A 23,751-nucleotide genomic window follows, 5' to 3' on the forward strand; every position below is an offset into this window, starting at 1 on the left:
TGTTTTAAAAATTGTATTTGAAATTTGTAATCACGTCAACTGGATGCATGAATTATATTACAAAGCACAATATGCTCAAATAAATTTGTGTCAGTTAAAAGTGTTCCAGAAAAAAATTGTAAGGACTTCAAGAATTCTATTCACTGCTGTATTTATTTTCTGCCATTGGAAATTGCTTTATTACTTCTTACAGTTACCTACCAAAGCACGTTTTGCCAAAAGTGAATAACTCTGAAACTATTAGGCAACAATTTAACATTAATTGTTGTTGTCATACTAACTGAAGTATATACACAAAAGTAATATCACTTGTCAGAGCATCCAATTTATTAAATAGTACGTAATTGTTACGGTGAGTATATGCTGAATAATTGAAATTCAAATAAATCACTTACATTGGCTTGAACAATGACATAGTAACGTGTTTTTTCTTCATAATTTAACCTTCTTCTTAAAACCACAGCTCCCGACAATGTGAGTGGGATGTCAAATGTCTGACTAGATTCCTGTGAACACAAGACAAAATAGCTCAATGTTTTTAGTTTTCCTCTAATAAATATAATTAATATAATCTTAACAAAAGGTTAGTTCAATATAATTGGCAGAAAGAATGAAAGAGAAGCATGTTATCTAAATGGTGAAAGATTGCAGAGCTCTAAAATACAGAGGGATTTCGAAGTTCTACTTCCTGAATTGCAAAAACCTTGTTTGCAGATACTGAAAGTAATTAGGAAAGCTAATAGAACGTTATCATTTATTGTGATGGGAATACAAAAGTGGGGAGGTTAAACTTCAGTTATACCTTTTTCTCCAAGTTCAGATGGCTCTATATTTTACCCTAAGCTTTTGTAAAATATAATTGCATCTCTTCATAGCATAAGGTAACAAAAGTACTGCCTACTACCATTTAATTGGACATTAAGTGACTCTAAAATATAACATAATATCATAGGCACTGCTGAGAACACATCGGAGCGCTGGACACAATATTCATCACCTTATCGAAGGAACTGAGTAATTGTGTTCAGAAGCAATTAAGAATAGATTGACTGGACTAAAACCTTATGAACGGCCTTATGAAACAATGTCTGAGTTTAGAAGAGGAAAAGGCGACGACTGAAACATAAGATCATGAAGATAGACACGGTGTCATTGTTTAAAAATCAAGAGCGGCCCATTTAAAACACAAATGAGGCAATTTGTTTTCTCACAGACGGTTCTGAGACTTGGAGAGCTCTTCCTGAACACGTGGTCAGGAGGAACACTTGAATATTTTTAAAGGCAGAGTGTAGATATATTATTGGTAAGCACGAGGAAGATGAAATGTCAGGATAGGTGCAAATGAGGATTTGAGGTTATAATCTGGTCAGGCGTGGTCTTTTTGAATGGCAGGGCAAGCCCAAGAGGCTTTTGCTCCTTGGTTGTATGTCTCCATTTTAACTTAACCTTTTGAAAAATATTTTAAAAATCCATCTCTTCATAGTATAAGATAACAAAATTATTTTTCTGTTGTCACTTAATTACACAATATACAATTGTTAAGTACATCTATCTACATAGTGTCAAGAGTATTTTTTTTTATAAACTATTGCCTTGCTTAACTGCCTGAACAGCAACCTTCCAAATGGAAAACAGACATTTACCACAATTAACTCATTGAAGGTATCGCTTAAAACGTCAAGAGTTATACTTAAAATCAAGGTACAGAAGATATTACATTGCAATGACTGAATATTGGGATAAACTGCAGCCAGATTTAAGATGATTGATGCTTAAAATGAGTGCATGCACCAACATCCTAAAAGCTGGCTTACATTTAAATTCTGAAAATAAATAGACAGCTGCCAGATTTTAAGTCTGTGATGCTGGTTCTTTGACAAGAACACCATTAACTGGGATAACAAAACAAACAGCTGCAAATTCTGGAGACCTGAAACACACAAAAACAGAAAATGCTGGAGAAAGTCAGCAGGTTTGGCAGCATCTGTGGACAGAAAACACAGTTAATGTTTCAAATCTAATGACCCTTCTTCAGGAAGGTCCCTTTTATCTCTTCTGCTAATTATCATAAACCTCCATCAGCTCTCCCGCCATTGGAAATCATTTTTCTCAATCAACCCCATTAAAAGTATTTCTCACTTTAAATGCCTCTATCAAATTTTCCCTTGCCTTTTTATGGCCTGAGGAGAGCAATCCCAGTTTCCCCCTGTCTTCACACAACTGAAGTCAGCAACCTCAAAGACCCTTTTATCACTAGATGCATTGCAGTAATTTATAAGGACTTCTCTAACAGCACCTTCCAAACCTGTGAGCCCTACCTGCTGGAGGAATAAATGTGGCGGTGTAAGGTAACACCATTGTTGTGGATTTCCCTCAAAATTGCACACCGTCCTGATAAGGAACTATATTGTTACTGCTTCACTGTCACTGGGTCAAAAATGTGCTTCAGCACAACTACAGAAGCAGGAGATTTTTGGCTGCAGGTAGAAATGTTGGTGGACATCTCTGCTGGAGAAGCCAATACCCTGCTCTGTCTACTCTTACCTCTGCCTCAGATTGTGCAACATTGATCTGCCCTGGATTCATCTCGTCCACCTGATGCATAGGAGACCATTATGCCTCAAGTCAATCGGTAGACTTGAAAGTACACAGGTCTCTGCAAAGCTGAAGATCCAGCAATTCATCATGTAAGCAGATCTCACCCTCAAATCTATCTTATGTACATCAATGGTCTTAATGGATGGATAGAGGTTCTGCCTTTTCTAAAGTCTCACTGGAAACTCCAATTTGTGTCCAAGATGCATGCAAATATGTCTCCAATTTTATGTTGCTCAATTTCTGGTCAGAGATCTAACTTCATCTGATGGCATTATTTTAGGAGGAAAGAAATAAAATGCAATTTGATACCTACTGGGTCATTTGGATTGTATTGAATAACATATTCAATCTGCCCATTAGGACCGTCATCTATGTCAGTTGCTCCATTTCTTCCTGAGAAGCCAGTAAAGATTGTCGTCCCAACTGGTGTCAACTAGAATTAGAAGGGAGAAAAAAAAACATTGTGACATGAACATTCAAATTAAAATGAAATGTATCATGTCAATCACTTTCTGGTAAAACAAAATATGAACAGGGATATGTCTGAAGAACATTGCGAGGCAAGAACACACTCAGTAGACTTATTTTTTTCTCTTGCAGACAAAGTGTTTTGTCAAGTGACATTTACGGTACTGAGTCCATTATGGATTTGAGTAACATTTCTCACACAATCTTCCACATCTTCATCAGTATAGCTATGCATCAGGCTGTTGATGCTCTTCCTAGGAATTCTAGAGACCACAGAAGAGAAATTGCTTGCTACTGCCGAGGCCTCTGGGCTTTTAGGCCTCTGGTATTTAAGCTCAGCTGCACACAGCTTCAGATGCTTCAGATCAGGATCCACACCTCACATTGTACTGTCCAAGTCTCAACGATCAAGACACGGCAGAAAGGAAAGGTGAACTCACTTTCAGCTTTGTGGATAGGTACCTGGAGATATTGGTGGATGGCTATCCATTTTCCAAACAACCATCAGAGGAGACAACCCTACCAGAATCAACCAACCTGGTAAAGAATTGTACACTGGAATTGTGTAATGCCTCAGGTGATAAGAAAAGCCCAGCAGTGCAGAATTAAGGTCAATCATCCATGTTGTCTGCAAGGCTTGGTGCTATCATCTTCTCACTACTACCTCTCCCCATCAGGGTCAGCGCTCACTGTAACTCTGTAACTGGGCAGGCATTTCACCAAACCTCATGGGCTACAACTCTCACTATCGTATGCATCATGTCCATTCTACGCCTGTGACACAACTCATCTAGGGACGGAAATCTGCCATCCTTTCCTGGTCCAGTCTACATATGAATCCGTACCCACAGCAACATGGTTGACTCTGAACAACAAATGCTGGTCGAACCAGTGACTTCCGTGACCCATGAATAATTTTGTATCTTTTTTTCCCAAATTCCTAACACTTCCTGTGTTGAGTGCTTCTTAGTCACTCTCTGGGGTCACCTCACCACCTGCCTGCTCTTGTTTCACTAGTAAGTTGCTCTTTCATACATTTCCATTACATTTAATCGCTCCGTCTGTCTCAGTTCAGGAAACATTGATCAATGATTGGGCCTCTCAGACCAACACCATTACGGATTGTGAGGCAATTGGGTGTTGGGATGTCAGGACGTCGAAGGTTTATAGGAATGGACATCAGGTAAGGATAACATATTCAATCTTGCTGGAAAAAAAATGGGCATTTAAATGGTGACAGGGAGAACTCAATGGCCAGCCAAACCATAAAGTGTTGCTGTGTTTCGTTGTTTGCGCCAGGATTCTAAATCTGCACAAGCTTTTATGCATCTTCTGCAAACAAGCAAACAAACTAGTGGCACCCAGCAAACTTTCACCAGGGAGAGACCCACACTTCAGTGCCTCAGCTCCAGCTCCACCTTTGAGAAGGGGTCTATTGAACCCTCACAGGAAGCAGTGACAGCTTTCACCGATGTTCTCCACAGGTTTAGGCTTATCGCTCAGCGGGTATTCTTTCTAGATCACACATGGGAGCACAGCCTTGTGAGCACATCACTGACTCCTCCACAGCTGGCTGAAGAAATGCCCCAGGTCGTTGGCACTCAAGAGCACCAGCCCAGCTCCAGGAAGGTGGTCAGTGCCTGCCCCCAGGCCTGGTTTTGTTAAACAGCAAACACATGCACAAAAGCATCAGGGATATCTGTCAGTGGCTATCAGTAAGTTGAATCGAAGAATGGAGAAGTCCACCCAATTTATCAGTGCTTTGTTTACTCTGGTTGCCTCTGTGGACCACCAACACGCGCAGTGTCTGCCAGAATGCACACAAACCTCCACTCCATCCCTTTACCCATTGGTGCTCAGCAACTATGACAAGGAGGAAGGGAGACAAAACATCTCAAATTCACTCAGGGCCCCCCTTCCTCTCAGGGAGACCTGTTGGTGCCAGCAAGTACCCATAAGGGCATGAGTGACAGACAGGCTACCTCAAAGCTTCTTCTCAGAGCACTCCAGAAGTACCTGTCTTTAGCCTGTGATCCCAAAGCCTACAGCAGTATAATCCAAGAAGGTGAACCTTCATCTGGGAACACACCAATTTCTTCAATCTATTTTCATAACTGAAGTTTCTCTTCCCTGGATCGATTATTGTAAAGCATTTTTCAATTCACTTCAACATTTTCACCTCCTCCCTATTAGGTAGCACCCACAACCATACACAATAATCCGGGTGGGATCTAACAAGTGTTTTATACAAGTTCTTTGCATTTGTATTCTATACCTGTCTGACAAAGCTGAAGATACTACATGCTTTACTTCTCTCCTCACCTGGTTTGCACCTGCAGTAACCTGTGCACATATAAACCCAGGTCCCGCTGCTCCTGTTGCCCACTTGAGAGATGTGCATCCTTTTTATCTTGTCTTTCAACTTTCTTCCTACCAAAATGTGTCAACTTGCACTGCTCTCATTGAAGGTCATCTGCCACTATTCACTCAATCCATCCATTTGTGTGTCCTTTCGCTCACAGTTTACAAATCTTGTAAATTTGATGTCACCTGTTGAAATTCATGTTGAAATTCTTTCTGCACATCAAGAACCAAATCATGAACCCAGAATAGGGAAAAATGCTGATTTTGACCCCAGCGGAAGTCCATTACAAACCTTTCTCCAGCCCAAAAAATATCCATTGACCACGAATCTGTATTTCCTCTCACCCAGCCAATTTTGTATCCGTGTTGCAGTGGACCTTTTTATTCCACAACCTGTAACTTTTCTCACAAGTCTGTTGTGTGGCACTGTATCGAGTGCCTTTGAAAGCCCATGCCTCCACCACATGAACAGTATTACCCTCACCAAACTCTTCTATTACCTTTTGAAAAACCTACACTGAGCCAGTTAAATATGAGAAGACTGTTGTCTTTCCTGGGGTTCTATGCATTGGGTACACATTCCACTTTGTGGCTTGTTTGGAGTGTGAGAGATGTTGTATCTTTGCTTTTGGTTCGTCTGAGATGTTCATAAAAGGTGTCATGAACCAGTAGGGGATACACCTCTTCTCCCAGCAGCTACCCCTATATGGTACAAGGACCTTAGAAGAAGGCAGGAACCTGACAGCACTCTAGTATCTATGGCAGCTCCCATGATATCTGGTTCAGGCCTCCAGAAATGCGGCATTGAAGGTGGCATATAATTTGGACATTGAATTGATGTGTTTTTGCCGGTAACCTCCGCAGGTTAGTATTGGGAACTCTCAAAGTAATCTGGGTGTAGTCAGTACAGCCCTGCACTTAGCATAAGTGGATGATGGTGCACATTTTCACTGCCCAAGCTGCTTGACATTCCCACTCATGGACTGATAATAGAAAGAGCTGTGCACTGAAGAAAACGGCATCGGTAATGTCCTGAATGCAACTGATTGGAAGATGATACACAGGTTCCCAGTTTTCCCTTTGAAACAAGCCACTGACAATAATAGTCAGCTCTGACATTGCTGGCTGCTTGGATAGGAATGACCACCTGACTCTTCCGAGTGCAAGTGCTCTTCGAGCAGATGATACAGTCCAAAATCATAAGGAGTAACATTCGTAATTGGTTCCTGCATTATCTCTTAGGTCATTGAGGAGATAGCAGTGAGGCCCATAGATAGGAGGTCTCATCCTTTCCCACCTCTTCCTGGGTGGATCTCCAGCCTCCCTCTGGAGGTGGTGTGAAAGTTGCTGGAAGCTGCTGCTTTTGTTTGTGAAGTTATAGTTGCTTTCTCATTCTTTGTTGCCTTTGGAGCAGCATTCAGTCCGCAGTGTTTCAGTGATGGCTTTCACCATTTGAGGTCAGTGAGCAGATAATCTGTGGGAATTTAAGAAAGACACAGGATTCTGCTGAAGGAATTACCGAGTTCTCCCGTCCATCATGGAGAAGCCTCATGTTATGCCCTCACACAGTGCAGCGTGAAGCTCCACAAGGAAGTCACAGTCATGAATCCAGAAGGAGATCTGAGGTATCCAAATGAACATTGCTCAAGCAAAGTTTTTGTGTTACATCTGAAGTGGAATTTTGCCAACAAGTCACTATGACATTTCCTCTCACCAGCCAGTATCATGATACCTTCCCTCAAAGAAAAGCCTTATTTCCTCAAAATAGACCCTGTCATTGCATATTTTCATATCAGTATGTCAATATGGCAACTGGAAAGCATTGGTCTCCAGTGGGTGCTGTAAATGCGGATGTGAAATTAGTTTCTTGTTCTCATTACAGTTGTTAATTAGACATGACGAGGAGTCAATCGATGCGCACAATGTAATGGTTTTAATTGACTGAGGTCATTATTTTGATCTGCCACTTTGGACAATGGATGGCCTCGTACGAAATGCAAGTCGAAGCCATATCAGTGGCATTACTGAGTCAATGGAGGCACGATTACTCCAACTAATCCTAGCAGGACTTCAAATTCCAGAAGTTTTATTCCAATCCTGAAGAACAACAATTAGTTACTCCATACACTCTGCATGTGTTGACAGCCACTTTGTGTCAACATTTTTCACTCTGTTTTAAAATCAATATGGCTAGGTTTGAATATTTTTTCTAGTCTGAGTTACATTCAGGCCTTGACTGCGATGCACAAATTCCACAAGCTCCTGACCCTTCCCTTCATGCTCCATTTTATGTTGCTGTCGTGATGACCCTAATGATGTTTCAATCTGCCTCCTTTCTGCTGAGAGCTTTTACGTAACCATTAATCTCATTACTTTACCTCAAAGGGCAAGACCTTTGGAAATAACCATGCCCTTGGTGGTCCTAAGTCGAACCCTCACCTCGTCAAGGTCAGAGTTACCATAACCTGTCCACTCCATTTAAATTTAAGTTTGTTATTTCCCACTTTCACTGCTACCATTCTTTCAGTGGACCAGTAAAATGAAGCCCGTCCCCAAATTCAAGTTGTCTGCTTCCCTTGGGATGCCATGCATTGTTTTCTAGTGATGACTAACCAAGGATTGTATTTTGGACTGACTTCGCCGGACAGTTTTGACTGATCACACCACATCCTAGTCTAATTCAAAAGCTCACCAACTGAACATGACTGTAATCCCTGGATTGCTTGCACTTGACCAAAATGACTGAGCATGGCCCGATTCCTGGAATGCATGGACACAGGTCCCTGGATTTGGCCAGACCAAGTGCCTGATGAACTCTCGCCAACCCCTGAACTGGAATAGGTCTAGCTCCTTAACTGACTGCAGTAGTAACTCCATGACTGACCACAGCTCCCCTCCGCCCCACTAAACTTTTAATCCCGTTTGGCATTCACACATGGTCTTTGCTTGAAGCTCAATTCAACGTGTTTGCAGCCTAAACTGAAACCACAAGCTGTGATGTTGCACAATGACATTTCTACTCCTTTCTGACTGATACATTAACTGTTCAGTGCTCCACAGTGTCACAAGCTGTCTCTGAGCTGAAAAAATTAAACAACACCAGCAAGTGTTCAACTGAGCACTGATGATCCTGTGCTCTGAGAAAGCATTACAAATCACATGGAGGCTGTAAGTCAGGGCTGGAGTCAGCGGGAGTGCACTAAGAAAGCAATATGAAGTGGATACATGCTGGCAACCTCAAAGGAAACATTTAAGTGAATGAGCACTAAGCTGAAGGTGCATAAGCAGACATGTGTCCATGTGAGTTCAAAAGCATCCAGTATAGATGCATATCTATCCCTGCATACAAAACAACCTGGCTGAAAGATGCAAGTTATACATGCCCCCAAGTTCCAAAGTAAGAACTGAAGTTGCACCTGAGTTGTTCCATGAACAAGCATGAAGGTATGATGAGGCTGCTGTTTTGCTATTTCAGACTGTTAGGGGTGAAGTTTTAAGGAGGATGCTTACTATGCAGCTAAAAGAGATGATGCTGTGAAGAATCTGAGATAACAGGGTGTGAAGCTGGATGAACACAGCAGGCCAAGCAGCAACTAGAGGAAAGGACTAGTCACGGTTGTGGGTATTACCCTTCTTCAGAACTGGATATGGGGGGGTAGAGGGAGTGCAGATAAAGAGAGGAGGGGGGAGAAAGGGGTAGAGATTGAATGGTGGTGATAAGTGGGTACTGGAGGTAGGCGCAACCTGGTTGGTTGATGGAAGGTTTGAAACCAATTGGTAGATAGAAGGCAGGGTCAGAAGGTGGAATGGAAGGAAGGAGGTGGGCCTGGAAGGGGAGGCAGGGGATGGATGGCAAGGTTATTTGAAATTGGTGAACTCAATGTTAAGTCCTCTGGGCTGTAGGGTGCCAGGTGGAAAATAAGGTGTTGTCCTTCAAACTTAATGTTCCGGATGCAAGTATACAGTAAATGTCAGAACCCTTAGAAGCATTAACATACAGAGGAACCTCGATGTACAGGCCCACATATGCCTGAAGTTGGCAACACAAGTAGATGAAGTGGTCATCATGCTTGTCTTCATTGGTCAGGGCACAGAGTATAAAAATTGGCAAGTTATGTTGCAGCTGTATAGAACGTTAATTTGGCCATGTTTGGAATATTGTGTACAGTTCTGATCATGCCCTATCAGAAGGATGTAGAGGATTTTGAGAGGGCACAGAAAAGGTTTACCAGGATGTTGCCTAGTTTGGAGGGATTTAGCTATGAGCAGAGATAGGATAAACTTTTTTTTCCACCTGAACGTCAGTGGCCGAGGGCTGGCCTAATAGAAATTTACAAATTATGAGAGTTATGTATAGAAAGAGCAGTTGGAGTCTTTTTCTCAGAACAGAAACGTTACTTACTCAGGGACATAGCTTTAAGGTAAAAGGGGAAAGTTTGAAGCAGATATAAGGGGCAAGTTTATGTTAGCAGTCGGTCTTAAGTGTCTGGAATGTATTGTCAGAGGAGGTGGTAGATACAGATACATTGTTAATGTTTAAGAGACATTTTGACAGATCAATGAATTGGCAAGAACATAGAGGGATATGGGCTGCGTGGAGGCAAGAGTTCTGAAGAAAGGTTACTGGCTCCGAAACATTAAATTTTATTTCTTTTCACAGATACTTACCGATCTGCTGAACCTTTCCAGCAATTTCTGTTGTTTTAGAGGCAAAAGGTTTTTAGTTTAGAAATGCATCACGAGTTGACAGTCTTGGTGGGCCAAAAGGCCTTTCCCTGCGCTGTCCTGTTCTTCGTTCGTTACGATATGTCAGAAGTGAGATGAAGAAATCAAAATCGGGATAGTAATGGCAAATAACGTGTTCTCTGATAATCGAGAATTTCTCGGCATAAGAATGAAAGGAGATCCTTGAGAAAAGAATGAACAAGATTGTGAGTTTGAACATCTTGTGTGTGGCTGTATGATGCATCTTGAGTAACTAGACATGCAAAACCTTCAATGTCATGAAATGTGGTTCTGGAGAAGAATCAAGTTGGTCAATTGGAGAGCACTCAAGAGGTTTAAGGAAATTGGAAAGATTGGGAGTGAATGCCATCAAGAAAATGCAACAAGGTTGGATTGGCCATATTCAAAGCCATGAGATCTGTAGGGGTATGGAAAGAAGTTTACAGTGATATAGACCAAGAAGGAAAATGATAATATTTGATAAGTTGAAATTGCCAATATAAAGTTTGGAGAAAAGACATGAGGACCAACCTGAATGCTGATACCACTGTGGCTGATGATATATGTGAAATTCATAATTCTATTGAAAAACAAGCTGCATCATCTGAAAGTCAATACATTTAATGATTCAACACTGCTTCAAAACTGCATTGAAGTGTCAGCCGAGATTATATATTAAAGTGTTCTGGGCATTAAATCCAGGACTTTTTGATGGAGTAGCAAGAAAACAACCACTGAGGCAAGGCTAACAGTGAAGTATGAGGAAGACGAAAAAATTGAAATCGTAACAGATCTTGAGGAGAAGGCAAGGGAATATGGAATGAGGAGAAGAATGAGGATCAGGATAGTTATATTAATTACAGCAGCAGCTCATTAAGGAGGCAGCACAGGGATATTTGGCGGCATATGGGTATAACACTCAGCCCTTCAAAGCTGCTCTGCCATGCAATAAGATCATGACTGAGATCCTACCCCTGGACAATCTTTCATCCCCTTGGCAATCCAGAATATATCTACCTCAGCCTTGAAAAGAAAAACAATGAAAGACTCTGTATCCCCTGCTTTTTGAGGAAGGTAAGTCCAAAGACTTCTAATTCTCAGAGAGAAAAAAAACTTCCCATCTTTTAGAATTAGAATTAGAATTAGGTTTTATTGTCACATGTACTCAAGTACAGTGGTCATGAGTACAGTGAAAAGTGTTCAAAGTTGCCATTTCTGGTGCCATCTTATGTACAAAAGGTGCTGAGGTACAAAATCATAGATATAAATTCGAAAAATAGAGAAGTAAAGTTCAGCATTACAGTTCTTCTAAAGACGCCTCATTCTAGATTGTCCCACAGGAGGAAACATCCTTTCCACATTCACCAGGCCAAGTCCCCTCAAGGTCTTTTATGTTTTAATTAAGTGACCTCTGCCTTTTCTAAACTCCAGAGGATATAGGCCCAGCCTGTCTAACCGTTCCTCATAAGCCAACCAGCTCATTCCAGGTACTAGTCTCATATATAAGGTAATAAAATGTGAGGCTAAATGAACACAGCAGGCCAAGCAGCATCTCAGGAGCACAAAAGCTGACGTTTTGGGCCTAGACCCTTCATCAGAGAGGGGGATGGGGTGAGGGTTCTGGAATAAATAGGGAGAGAGGGGGAGGTGGACCGAAGATGGAGAGAAAAGAAGATAGGTGGAGAGGAGAGTATAGGTGCGGAGGTAGGGAGGGGATAGGTCAGTCCAGGGAAGACGGACAGGTCAAGGAGGTGGGATGAGGTTAGTAGTTAGGAGATGGAGGTGCGGCTTGGGGTGGGAGGAAGGGATGGGTGAGAGGAAGAACAGGTTAGGGAGGCAGAGACAGGTTGGACTGGTTTTGGGATGCAGTGGGTGGAGGGGAAGAGCTGGGCTGGTTGTGTGGTGCAGTGGGGGGAGGGGACGAACTGGGCTGGTTTAGGGATGCGGTGGGGCAAGGGGAGATTTTGAAGCTGGTGAAGTCCACATTGATACCATTGGGCTGCAGGGTTCCTAAGCGGAATATGAGTTGCTGTTCCTGCAACCTTCGGGTGGCATCATTGTGGCACTGCAGGAGGCCCATGATGGACATGTCATCTAAAGAATGGGAGGGGGAGTGGAAATGGTTTGCGACTGGGAGGTGCAGTTGTTTATTGCGAACTGAGCAGAGGTGTTCTGCAAAGCGGTCTCCAAGCCTCCGCTTGGTTTCCCCAATGTAGAGGAAGCCACACCGGGTACAATGGATGCAGTATACCACATTGGCAGATGTGCAGGTGAACCTCTGCTTAATATGGAATGTCATCTTGGGGCCTGGGATGGGGTGATGGAGGAGGTGTGGGGGTAAGTGTAGCATTTCCTGCGGTTGCAGGGGAAGGTGCCGGGTGTGGTGGGGTTGGAGGGCAGTATGGAGCGAACAAGGGAGTCACAGAGAGAGTGGTCTCTCCGGAAAGCAGACAAGGGTGGGGATGGAAAAATGTCTTGGGTGGTGGGGTCGGATTGTAGACGGCGGAAGTGTCGGAGGATGATGCGTTGTATCTGGAGGTTGGTGGGGTGGTGTGTGAGAATGAGGGGGATCCTCTTTGGGCGGTTGTGGCGGGGTCGGGGTGTGAGGGATGTGTTGCGGGAAATGCGGGAGACGCGGTCAAGGGCGTTCTCGACCACTGTTGGGGGAAAGTTGCAGTCCTTGAAGAACTTGGACATCTGGGATGTGCGGGAGTGGAATGCCTCATCGTGGGAGCAGATGCGGCAGAGGCGGAGGAATTGGGAATGGGGATGGAATTTTTGCAGGAGGGTGGGTGGGAGGAGGTGTATTCTAGGTAGCTGTGGGAGTCGGTGGGCTTGAAATGGACATCAGTTACAAGCTGGTTGCCTGAGATGGAGACTGAGAGGTCCAGGAAGGTGAGGGATGTGCTGGAGATGGCCCAGGTGAACTGAAGGTTGGGGTGGAAGGTGTTGGTGAAGTGGATGAACTGTTCGAGCTCCTCTGGGGAGCAAGAGGCGGCGCCGATACAGTCATCAAAGTAACGGAGGAAGAGGTGGGGTTTGGGGCCTGTGTAGGTGCGGAAGATGGACTGTTCCACGTAACCTACAAAGAGGCAGGCATAGCTGGGACCCATGCGGGTGCCAATGGCCACCCCCTTAGTCTGTAGGAAGTGGGAGGAATTGAAAGAGAAGTTGTTGAGGGTGAGGACGAGTTCGGCTAGGCGGATGAGGGTGTCGGTAGAGGGGGACTGGTCAGACCTGCGGGACAGGAAGAAGCAGAGGGCCTTGAGGCCATCTGCATGCAGAATACAGGTGTATAGGGACTGGACGTCCATGGTGAAAATGAGGTGTTGGGGGCCAGGGAATTGGAAGTCCTGGAGGAGGTGGAGGGCGTGGGTGGTGTCACGGACGTAGGTAGGGAGTTCCTGGACCAAAGGGGAGAAAATGTAGTCCAGATAGGTGGAGATGAGTTCGGTGGGGCTGGAACAGGCTGAGACGATGGGTCGACCAGGGCAGGCAGGTTTGTGGATTTTGGGAAGGAGATACAAACGGGCTGTGCGGGGCTGGGGAACAATGAGGTTGGAGGCTGTGGGTGGGAGGTTCCCTGAGGTGATGAGGTCATGAATGGTGTTGGAGATGACGGTTTGGTGCTCGGGTGTGGGGTCATGATCGAGGGGGCGGTAGGAGGTGGTGTCGGAGAGTTGGCGTTTAGCCTCGGCAATGTAGAGGTCAGTGCGCCATGCTAACACTGCGCCGCCCTTGTCTGCGGGTTTGATGGTGAGATTGGGGTTGGAGCGGAGGAAGCGGAGGGCTGCCCGTTCTGCAGGGGAGAGGTTGGAGTGGGTGAGAGGGGTGGAGAGGTTGAGGCGGTTAAGGTCTCGACGGCAGTTTGAGATGAAGAGGTCGAGGGAAGGTAGGAGGCCTGGGGGTGGTGTCCAGGAGGAGGACTTGTGTTGGAAGCGGGAGAACGGGTCAGTGGAGGGAGGGTTAGGTTCCCGGTTGAAGAAGTAGGCATGGAGGCGAAGGCGGCGGAAAAACCGTTCTATGTCCAACCGTGACTGGTGTTCGTTGATGTGTGGTTGTAGGGGTTTGACTGACCTATCCCCTCCCTACCTCCCCACCTATACTCTCCTCTCCACCTATCTTCTTTTCTCTCCATCTTCGGTCCGCTTCCCCCTCTCTCCCTATTTATTCCAGAACCCTCACCCCATCCCCCTCTCTGATGAAGGGTCTAGGCTCGAAACGTCAGCTTTTGTGCTCCTGAGATGCTGCTGGGCCTGCTGTGTTCATCCAGCCTCACAGTTTATTGTCTTGAATTCTCCCGCATCTGCAGTTCCCATTATCACTAGTCTCATGTATCTTCTTCAAGCTGCTTCCAATGCATTAACATCCTTCCACAAGTCTGATGCCTAGTACTGTTCACAGTACTCCAGGTACAGTTTTATCAGTGCATTGCACGACAGAAGAATAATCTTGCCGCTGTTGCATTCAATTCCCTTTACAATAAGACATAACATTCTATTAGATTTCCTGGTTACTTGTTGTATCTGCAGACTAACCTTATGCAATTCATTCATGTGGACAAGCAGATCTCTTACATCTCAGAACTTTGCAATCTCTGACCTTGGAGTTTTTTTTATTCTTTCCACCAAAATGGATGAATTCACACATCACAGTCCATTTTCTAGATTTTACCCACGGACTTAATCTATCTATAGCTGTTTGTAGGCTCCTTCTGCCCTCTTTAGAACTCACTTTCTTACCTACCATTGTGTCAACAGCAAATTTAGCTCCCATTCTTTCAGTCCCTTCATCCAAATAATTTACATAAATTGTAATTGTGGCACACCACAATTGTATCCTGCTCCCGTTGAAAATGATCCATTTATTCCTACTTTCTACTGGCTTTTAACATTTTTGTTATGATGGGGCTTAAGCTAACCAGCCTGTGGTTCCTTGATTTCTCTCTCCTTCCCTTTTTGAATGAGAGTTATGTTAGTTACTTCCCTATCTGAAGAAACTTTCCTGAATCCAATGAGAATCTAATTCTATATACATGCATGTATGAATACTGTCATTCTGTTCACTGGATGGGAGATAGCCCAAGGCTAAAGGATTGTGTAGCAGGAAAAGATAATGCACTGGGCTTGAAAAAGAAAGTAGGAACTGTAGATGCTGGAGAATCTGAGATAACGAGGTGTAGAGCTGGATGAACACAGCAGGCCAAGCAGCATCAGAGGAGCAGGAAGAAAGGTCTACGCCTGAAATGTCTGCCTTTCTGCTCCTCTGATGCTGCTTCACCTGCTGTGTTCATCCAGCTCCACACCTTGTTATCTATGAAAGAAGATCAGCCTTGACAAACATTTTTCCCAGAACTGCTTTGTAATCAAAACAATATGAGGAGGCTAATCAGTATGTAAATGCCAAAAACTAAGGCTAGGAAACAATTGTGACAACTTCACTGTAACAAAGATGTAATCCTGACGGGAAAATTTTAATTATCATGCTAAAATCTTGGAAACTGTCATTTACGAGAAGAAATCTAATATCTGAATTTGATACACAGTGCTTACAGGCAAACCTAGAAAATCAATGCTGATTCTCTTTAAATATTGTGTGTGCGTTTTCCCTGACATTTTTGTTGTTCTAAGTATTTTCAATTTTTAATGCTGTTAGATCTACAGACAGGTCTTCAACCACTGTGGGTGTTTCACATTGGCAATACAAGCAATAAATACCAATCACAAATTTACATAAAAATAATGGCTTTCAAAATCAATTAGCAAAAAAGCACAATGTGAAATGGGGGAACAAATCTGTAGAGTATCCCTGCAGGTGTTGGCTGGTATCATAATATTCTGGTCTTCAATGTTATTTTCTGACTCAGACACAAAGGTATGTATTTGGTTTGTAAACAATAATGGTGCAAGTACAAAATGTTGTATTGGGTGGAATCTGAGGTAATTGGCTTGCATGCAGCATTGAGATGCTCGCAGTGATGCTTAGAAGGAAGGTCCATCATACTTTCTTAACATCAGGCACTAAAATGGACATCAGCAGGCCCCTCCTCCTCACTGAGAACCCTCTGCCTGCTGGAGCTACAGATCCATCAGTGTGGTACAGTAGCTCCACAATCCAGAGAATGATCAGCAACCTGGGAAGAAGTAAGTTGTTGTTGCAAAATAGACATCCCATGGGCCGTGTAGATGGGGACCCTGAGGGTGAGAAACCAGTGCATGAGTGTGCCTGTCATGGGCTACTACCTACATCAATTTCAGGCCCTCTCATCATGCACAAATTAGAGCAGATCGAAGGACTCCCTGATATGCAGTCTGCACAGGCTTACCTGTCAGATCAGACACATTTCACTTGTCCTGCCTGGAGCTGAGAAAATTTGATCCTTTACGTGGCCCTGACATGATTGCTAATTGAAAGGCCTTAAGATCAGGCAAGGGTAGAACAGTGGTGAGTGGGCCTTCCTGATCTAAATCTACATGCGTGGAGGTGGGAAAATATTAGGTATTGGTCCTGACAACAACACACCTCATGTCCTAGATCTCCTACATCTTCTGGGGCTCTGGAAGCTCTGTCCATTGAGATAACATTACATGAAAACATACGCTTGACTTGGGCAGAATGAGTAAGTTCACATCAGAAGATAATGCGGCACAAGCAATTGGATAGCTACAAACAGACCTGAGATACTGTTGAGCTGTTAAATGAGATGCAGCAGGATACAGAATTAATTCAAGTGACATTGATAAAGTGTTTTAGTGACACAAGGAGCAGCACCCTGTTCAACAAAGGTCTTATCTAGTTCCTGGCTGCAGCATTTGGGGATTCAGTCTTCATAGGCTGTGTTTGCAAGAAGATCCTGTGCTTTGATCAGGATTACCTAAATAAATCATTTGACATTGCAAAACACATGTTGTAATTTCAGGGGACATACCTGCCACCCTAACCAATGCAGTCATTAACACCTTCTCTGCACCACCATCTGTCATCGATTGCACGTCAAAACCATTTTCCACTAAAGATTGTACATACTATTATTTTTCTGCTTCAGGAAATCAGAAACTGAAATATCATGCAAACAAAATGCTGCAAAATAGAAAAGGACATAATTGGATAGTAACTATTACGGTATATCTTTTATGAGCCAGGGCTATTCAGAAATTCAGCCTGCCACACAAATCTACTTCCTCCTTGTCTTGCGGACCTGGTTCCTTGTTCTTGCTTTTGGGCTCCTGCTCTGCCATAACTTGTGTTTGATACTTATTATCTTGCATGGTGAGATTTCCCCACACGGCAATGGATTGAAGCATGCAGTATAGGATGATTATTTGGGAGATCTTCCAGAGATATTCTGGAAGTAATACTGCTGCATTAGGATCCCAGATGCACACTGATGATAGATATTAAACTGGCGTTAGTCTTAATGTACCTGTGCTGTTCTGTTGCATATTTGTGGAGCAAATTGTCCAGGACAATCTTGCAACCCTCTTTATTTGAATAATATTAGTACAGCTATTTTGCTTCAAACAAAGATACACAAACTTCTGGAATACCTGCATTCATATGTTGACAAACGTGTTTGAACAGGCTGTTTACAGTAAAAATTCCTTCATTTATGTAGCATATTGCGCATTTACTAAGACATTAACCACCAATATATTAATAACTGCCTGTACTCTTTGAAAGGTGGCAGCACAGCAAATGTTTGTTGTACTCCAGAAATGATACCTGGACTTCAGCGACAAAGCTATGAGGAGATTAGGCCTGCTTTCTCTAGAAACTAGAAAGTTAAGGGATGATCTGATCAAAGTCTTTAGGATGCTAACAGGAAAAGACAGGGCAAATAAAGATGGTCTATTCCACTGGTTGGGGATTGTAGAACAAGGGGGTGCACTCTGAGAAGTAGGGCCAAACCATTCAAGAGAGACATTAGGAAGCACTTTGACACAAAGAGGGTAATGGGATGTTTGGAACTGTCTTCCACAAATGGTTGTGAATGCAGGATTTATTTTAAATCTGAGATAGATACATTTTTGTTAAGCAAAAGTACTAAAGGGATATGAACCGGAGGCAGGTATACAGATTTAGTCCACAGATCAGCCATGGTCTCATTGAAAGGTGGAGTAGGTGCTAGGAGTAGGTGCTACTCCCATCCCTAAATTCTTAAAGCCATGTCTTGAAGGATATGGATTTCTTCTTTTGCTGTCTTTACATTTATTTACAGAGTGAAACTTTATAACTCAACAATCTTCCTAGTTTCTGAGATCCTCTCATGACATGCACACATTTCCTCACTCAGCTACCACCCAACTTCAGTGTCACGTTTTATCGGCTTAAGAATATTTTTAATTAATCTGTTCAGAAATGTTATCATGCACCTCTAGAGCAGGTGGAACTTTACCAGGTTTTCTGACCCAGAGTTAAGGACACTACCTCTGTGCCTCAAGAGCCCTGCTATCTGCTCACAAATACTGTCTGATCAACTTGTTCATTACATACCTCCGAAACAGGTGGAACATAAATCCAAATCTCAAGAGGTAGGGATGCTACCATTGCTTGACAAAAGTACCCCAAGTACTTTATGATTAGACAGTTCAGAGATGGTATTATATACTATTAGACCAGGAACAATCTGAATTCAGACCTCCTAATTCAGAGATAGGGACGCTACCACAAGAGCCCTTAGTATCTGCTCAAGTGAAACCTCAATCAATGCCTCCCACCTGATGAACTGATTAAACACAATGTCTCTCAACTGATTAAACACAACTGATGAACAACTAAAAGAAGGAGCTCTCTTGTAGTACGATGGTGGTGTCCTTCCTCCAGACCAGAAGGCACAGGTTCAAATCCTAGCTGTTCCAGACATACAGAATAACATCGCTGAACAGGTTGATTAGAAAAATAGGTTCAATTAACAAAAAAACACTTAAAAGAATCTGCTTCCTGAATACTTACAGTCCTGTTATATGACAAGTATGACCTCTGATGCAAGGCAAGCTTTAAATGAATATTCTGAGTACATTCAAGGGAGAAAGTGAGAGGCTTCAAATACTGTCTGCAATGCATTTAAATGGCAAATCATGGAAAGGCTCAACACAGCATACACACCAGCTCAAGTTACAATAATCAGCAAATGCTTCAAACAAGGAGCTGGTAACTTATGACTAATGAAGGGAAACCCACTGTTGTACTATGAAGTTGGATAAAGCTTGTGTCTGTTTAACAGTTTTCCCAATCTCAGGAAAGTTCTAAATCTTTTCACTCACAATTAAGAATATGGTCAATATGCATTGTATGACTAACACAGCGATCAATTTTAACAGAGAATCTCACAACAGGTAGGACATACACAACCAAGCAATATCTTTTGGTTGAGAAGTAAATATAAACCAGAGAGTACAGGCCCCTCGCTCTGTTCAAAATATCTGATGGAATCCAGTAAGTACATCCCAAAATGGCAGATACCTTGTCCAGGAGATAGCAAGAAATCTCCCTCGACCTCTTCATTTCCAATTGCGATCGCAACATCAATCGCCTTAATCTCTCCACCCCTCTCACTCACTCCCTCCCTCCCTCCCTCTCCCCCACAGAACGTGCAGGCCTCTGCTCCCTCTGCACTAACCTTAACCTTGTCATAAAAGCCGTGGATGGGATGGGGGGGCGGGGGGGGTGGTGGGGTGCAGTAGTGGTATGGCATTCTGACCTCTACATTACTGAGGCCAGGCGCCTGACACTTCTCTGGCACTTCCTCCTACTGCCTCCTCGATTATGACCTCATCCCTGACCACTAAAACATCATCCCTCAAACCATTCATAACCTCATCAATTCAGTTGACTTCCTTCCCACAGCCTCCAATCTCATTGTTCCCCAAACCTGCAACACCTGTTTCTAACTCCTTCCCAAAATCCATAAACCCAACTGCCCCAGCTGACCAATTTTCTCTGCCTGCTCCTTCCCCACTGAACTTATCTCTGCTTACCTTGACTCTGTATTTTCCCCCATGGTGCAGGAACTCCCTATCAAATCCAGGACACCACTCATGCCTTCCATCTCCTCCAAGACATCCATTTTCCTGTGCTCTCCACCACCCAACACCCCATCTTCACTATAGACACCCAATCCATGTACACTTCCATCCCCCATGTGGATGAATTAAAAGTCCTCTCCTTCTTCCTCTCCCTCAGCCCAGCCAGTCCCCCTCTGCCAACACCCTCATTCACTTAACAGAACTTGTCCTTACCCTGAACAACTCCTCCTTTAACTTCTCTTACTTCCCACAAATGAAGGGGGTGGCCATGGGCAAGCACATGAGTCTGAGCTATGTCTGCCCCTTCGTAGGATATGTGGAACAGACCCTTTTCTGCTGTTACATGGCACTATGCCCCACCTCTTCCTCCGCTGCATTGATGACTGCATTGGTGAGCCGTTATTCTCCCGCAAGGAGCTTCAACAGGTCATCAACTTTATTAACACCTTTCACCCAGCTCCAAATTCACCTGGACCAACTCTGATACCTCCCTCCCCTTTCTGGATCTCTCCATCTCAATCTCTAGTAACCGCCTCAACACTGACAACTATTTCAAGCCCAGCGACTCCCACAGCTACACCTCTTCTCACCCATCTTCCTGCAAGACTGAGATCCCTTACTCCCAATATCTCAACGTCCATCGCATCTGCTCCCAAATTGGAGTGTTCCACTTTCAGACATTCTAGATGTCCTCTTATTTCAAGGACCACAAATTTGCCCCTCTAGTGATCAAAAAAGCTCTCAACCGCATCTCTTGCTTTTCTTATTCTTCTGCCCTCAAATCCCCTCCCCCAACAAAAATAAAGACAGAATCCCCTTATCCTCACGTCACCCCACCAACCTCCACATCCAGCATATCATTCATCCCCACTTCCACCACCTACAATCCAACTCCACAACCAAAGTTATACTTCCCCTCCCACCTCCATCTGCCTTTCGGAAGGACCACTCACCCTGCAAATCCCATGTCTGATCCACACTGTCCACTAACCCCACCGCCCCCAGCACCTTTCCCTGTAACCACAGAAAGTGCTACATCTGCCCCCACACCTCCCCCCTCACCTTCATTAAAGACAGAAAACAAACTTTCCAAATTAGATAGAGGTCAACTTGATCTTCGCCATCCGCTGCACCCTATGTGGCCTCCCCTACATCATTGAGACCAAGCGTAGACTCGGAGATCATTTCGTAGAGCATCAGCACTCTGTATGCGACAAATGACTGCAACTTCTGGTCGACAACTATTTTAACTCCCCCTCCCACTGCCTGGGTGACATGCCCATCCTGGGCGTCCTCCAGTGTCACAATGATGCCACACGTAAACCTCATATTCCGCCTTGGGAGCCTACAGCCCTATACATAGAATTCACCAGTTTTAAAATCTCCTCACCCCCAGCCTCATCCCATGTCCAATCGTCCCTCTCATCCCCGCCTCCTTGACCAAACACTACCTGTTCATCATCTTCCCCACCTATCTGCCTGACACTTCCCACTGACCAATCCCCATTTACCTCCTACATGCATCCTACCTATCAACACCCCAATCACCCTTTCTCAGCTTCACCCATCCTCCCTTTTGCCTCCTTGACCTGACACAACCTGTCCATCTTTTCTCCCACCTATCCACCTGTACCATCCCACTGACCAATCCTCACCACTGATTACCTGCACTCACTTATCACGCTCCCACCTACCTTCCCCCGTCACACCCCTCCTCTCTCTACCTATTTCCCAGCTCCCTTCCCCACCCCATTTCTGAAGAAGGGTCCTGACCTGAAACATTAACTTTCCTGCTTCTCTGATGCTGCCTGACCTGCCATGTTCCTCCAGTTCCACGCTGTCTTGTCTCAAACACCTTGTCTGGAATGTGGCACCTCTAGCAGTGCCGTACTTCTTCAGCAATGCATCAAAGCACAATCCAGGTGCATGTTTGACCGACAAACATCAGTCAGTATGAACACTCTGAGGGATAGTGAACAGCTTATGAAAATAGTTGTAATAAATGATGCATATGTTAATTAGTGCCCAGAAATAACTGAGGTTTACAGTAAGTTTTAGATGTTGTCTGTTGCTATGTAAGTACAATTTGTGTTACTGCAGTCCTTTTGTCTGACTTGTTAATTTTCTGTTTTCAAGGCTGGCATTGCTTTATCACATCACGGAAGTTGAATTTTTATACATTAATGCAGGGCAAGAAAAGATTTCATGCCAGAGACCTTAATTATATTGCAATGCCAAAAATTGTCAGATGTGATAACATCAGTTTTTTTGTGTTTTTTAAACAAACCACATTTTAGATCTAAAAGCATTGAATGTAATTTCAAAGGAGAGACACAACATCTTTTGCCTGAACTATGCATCTTGACTCATTCTGATTACAATTACAATTTTTCATTGTCTTTCTCGACACAGGCATGTTTTCATTAAAAATAATATTGTTACATAACTGCAAAATTTGTTGTTTGATTATTTTTTGGTTGAAGGCTTCAAAGCTGAACAGTTCTACTCTCAATCTTAAACTGCAGTAAATATTCACCATGCTGGGTACATTTCAATCCTACTTTTACAGGGGGGAAATCACATTAGCTTTGTGGGGGTGATCAGTCTTCTGATTCAAAAAGTTTGCATTGTTCAGTTAAACCGCATTTAAGATTTTTACTTTAAAGGAATATGTTGCTAAAGTGAAGGACTTGCTCCATAAAATCTTCGCAAGGAAACTACAGAAAGTGCCTCTTCGTGGGGACTTCAACCTGAACCATATCCTTGGTTCACATTTGAGAGCTGGGATTAAATGCTCACGGTTGGGATAATATTGTCTCAGAGATAATTGGAACTGCAGATGCTGGAGGATCCAAGATAACAAAGTGTGGAGCTGGATGAACACAGCAGGCCAAGCAGCATCTTAGGAGCACAAAATCAAGGGTCTAGGCCTGAAATGTCAGCTTTTGTGCTCCTAAGATGCTGCTTGGCCTGCTGTGTTCATCCAGCTCCACACTTTGTTATCTGGGATAATACTGTTATCCACTTGTCGAGCTTGACCACTTTGTTTAATAACGGCTGGATACAGATAGAGTAGGAAAAGGTCTGTTTGGAGAAATGCAATTATATGGCGAGAACTGACTACCTTATTGTAGTCAAGCAAGCTCTATCTCTGGGGCAGTGTTTTCAGTTTAGTATGTTGTAACCAATAAAAAAAACAGGACACTGTCTTGTGTGACACTGAGATTGAATGAAGTTTCAGATTTGCACCAGAACCAGCCACTGTTCTGTTTCATGGTGGCTGCAGATGCCAATGAAGACCTGCCATGGATATCTCAGCCTTTTTGAGATACCGATGTTCAGGCGCGCTGACAGAAGTGATCCTCTACCTGTGCATCCTTTGTTAGGGATCTCACCTCCCTCAAACTGGATCTATGTGACAACCCCCTGTCCTGTAGCAGCAGCCTACAATTAGGATTAGATGTCATTGCCACATGTCCTGAAGTACAGAAGTACAGTGAAAAGTGCACAATGTCACCATTCTTGGTACCACCTTTTGTGCAAAGGTAGCTAGGTACAAAATCTTAGGTAC

At 43.6% G+C, this 23,751-nt stretch overlaps 1 protein-coding gene across 1 annotated transcript in view; it reads right to left on the reverse strand.

The window, feature by feature from the left end:
- Positions 1-23,751, reverse strand: part of pcdh15b (protocadherin-related 15b) — a 799,002-nt gene that overhangs the window by 480,044 nt on the left and 295,207 nt on the right. The window contains exons 8-9 of the mRNA XM_059653150.1: positions 2,912-3,031; positions 396-506 (exon numbers count right to left, since the gene is read on the reverse strand). Of these exons, the coding sequence (XP_059509133.1) occupies positions 396-506; positions 2,912-3,031 (231 nt within the window). The remainder of the gene's footprint in view (positions 1-395; positions 507-2,911; positions 3,032-23,751) is intronic.

This window comes from Stegostoma tigrinum, chromosome 20, assembly GCF_030684315.1.
Source record: "Stegostoma tigrinum isolate sSteTig4 chromosome 20, sSteTig4.hap1, whole genome shotgun sequence".
Taxonomy (NCBI): domain Eukaryota; kingdom Metazoa; phylum Chordata; class Chondrichthyes; order Orectolobiformes; family Stegostomatidae; genus Stegostoma; species Stegostoma tigrinum.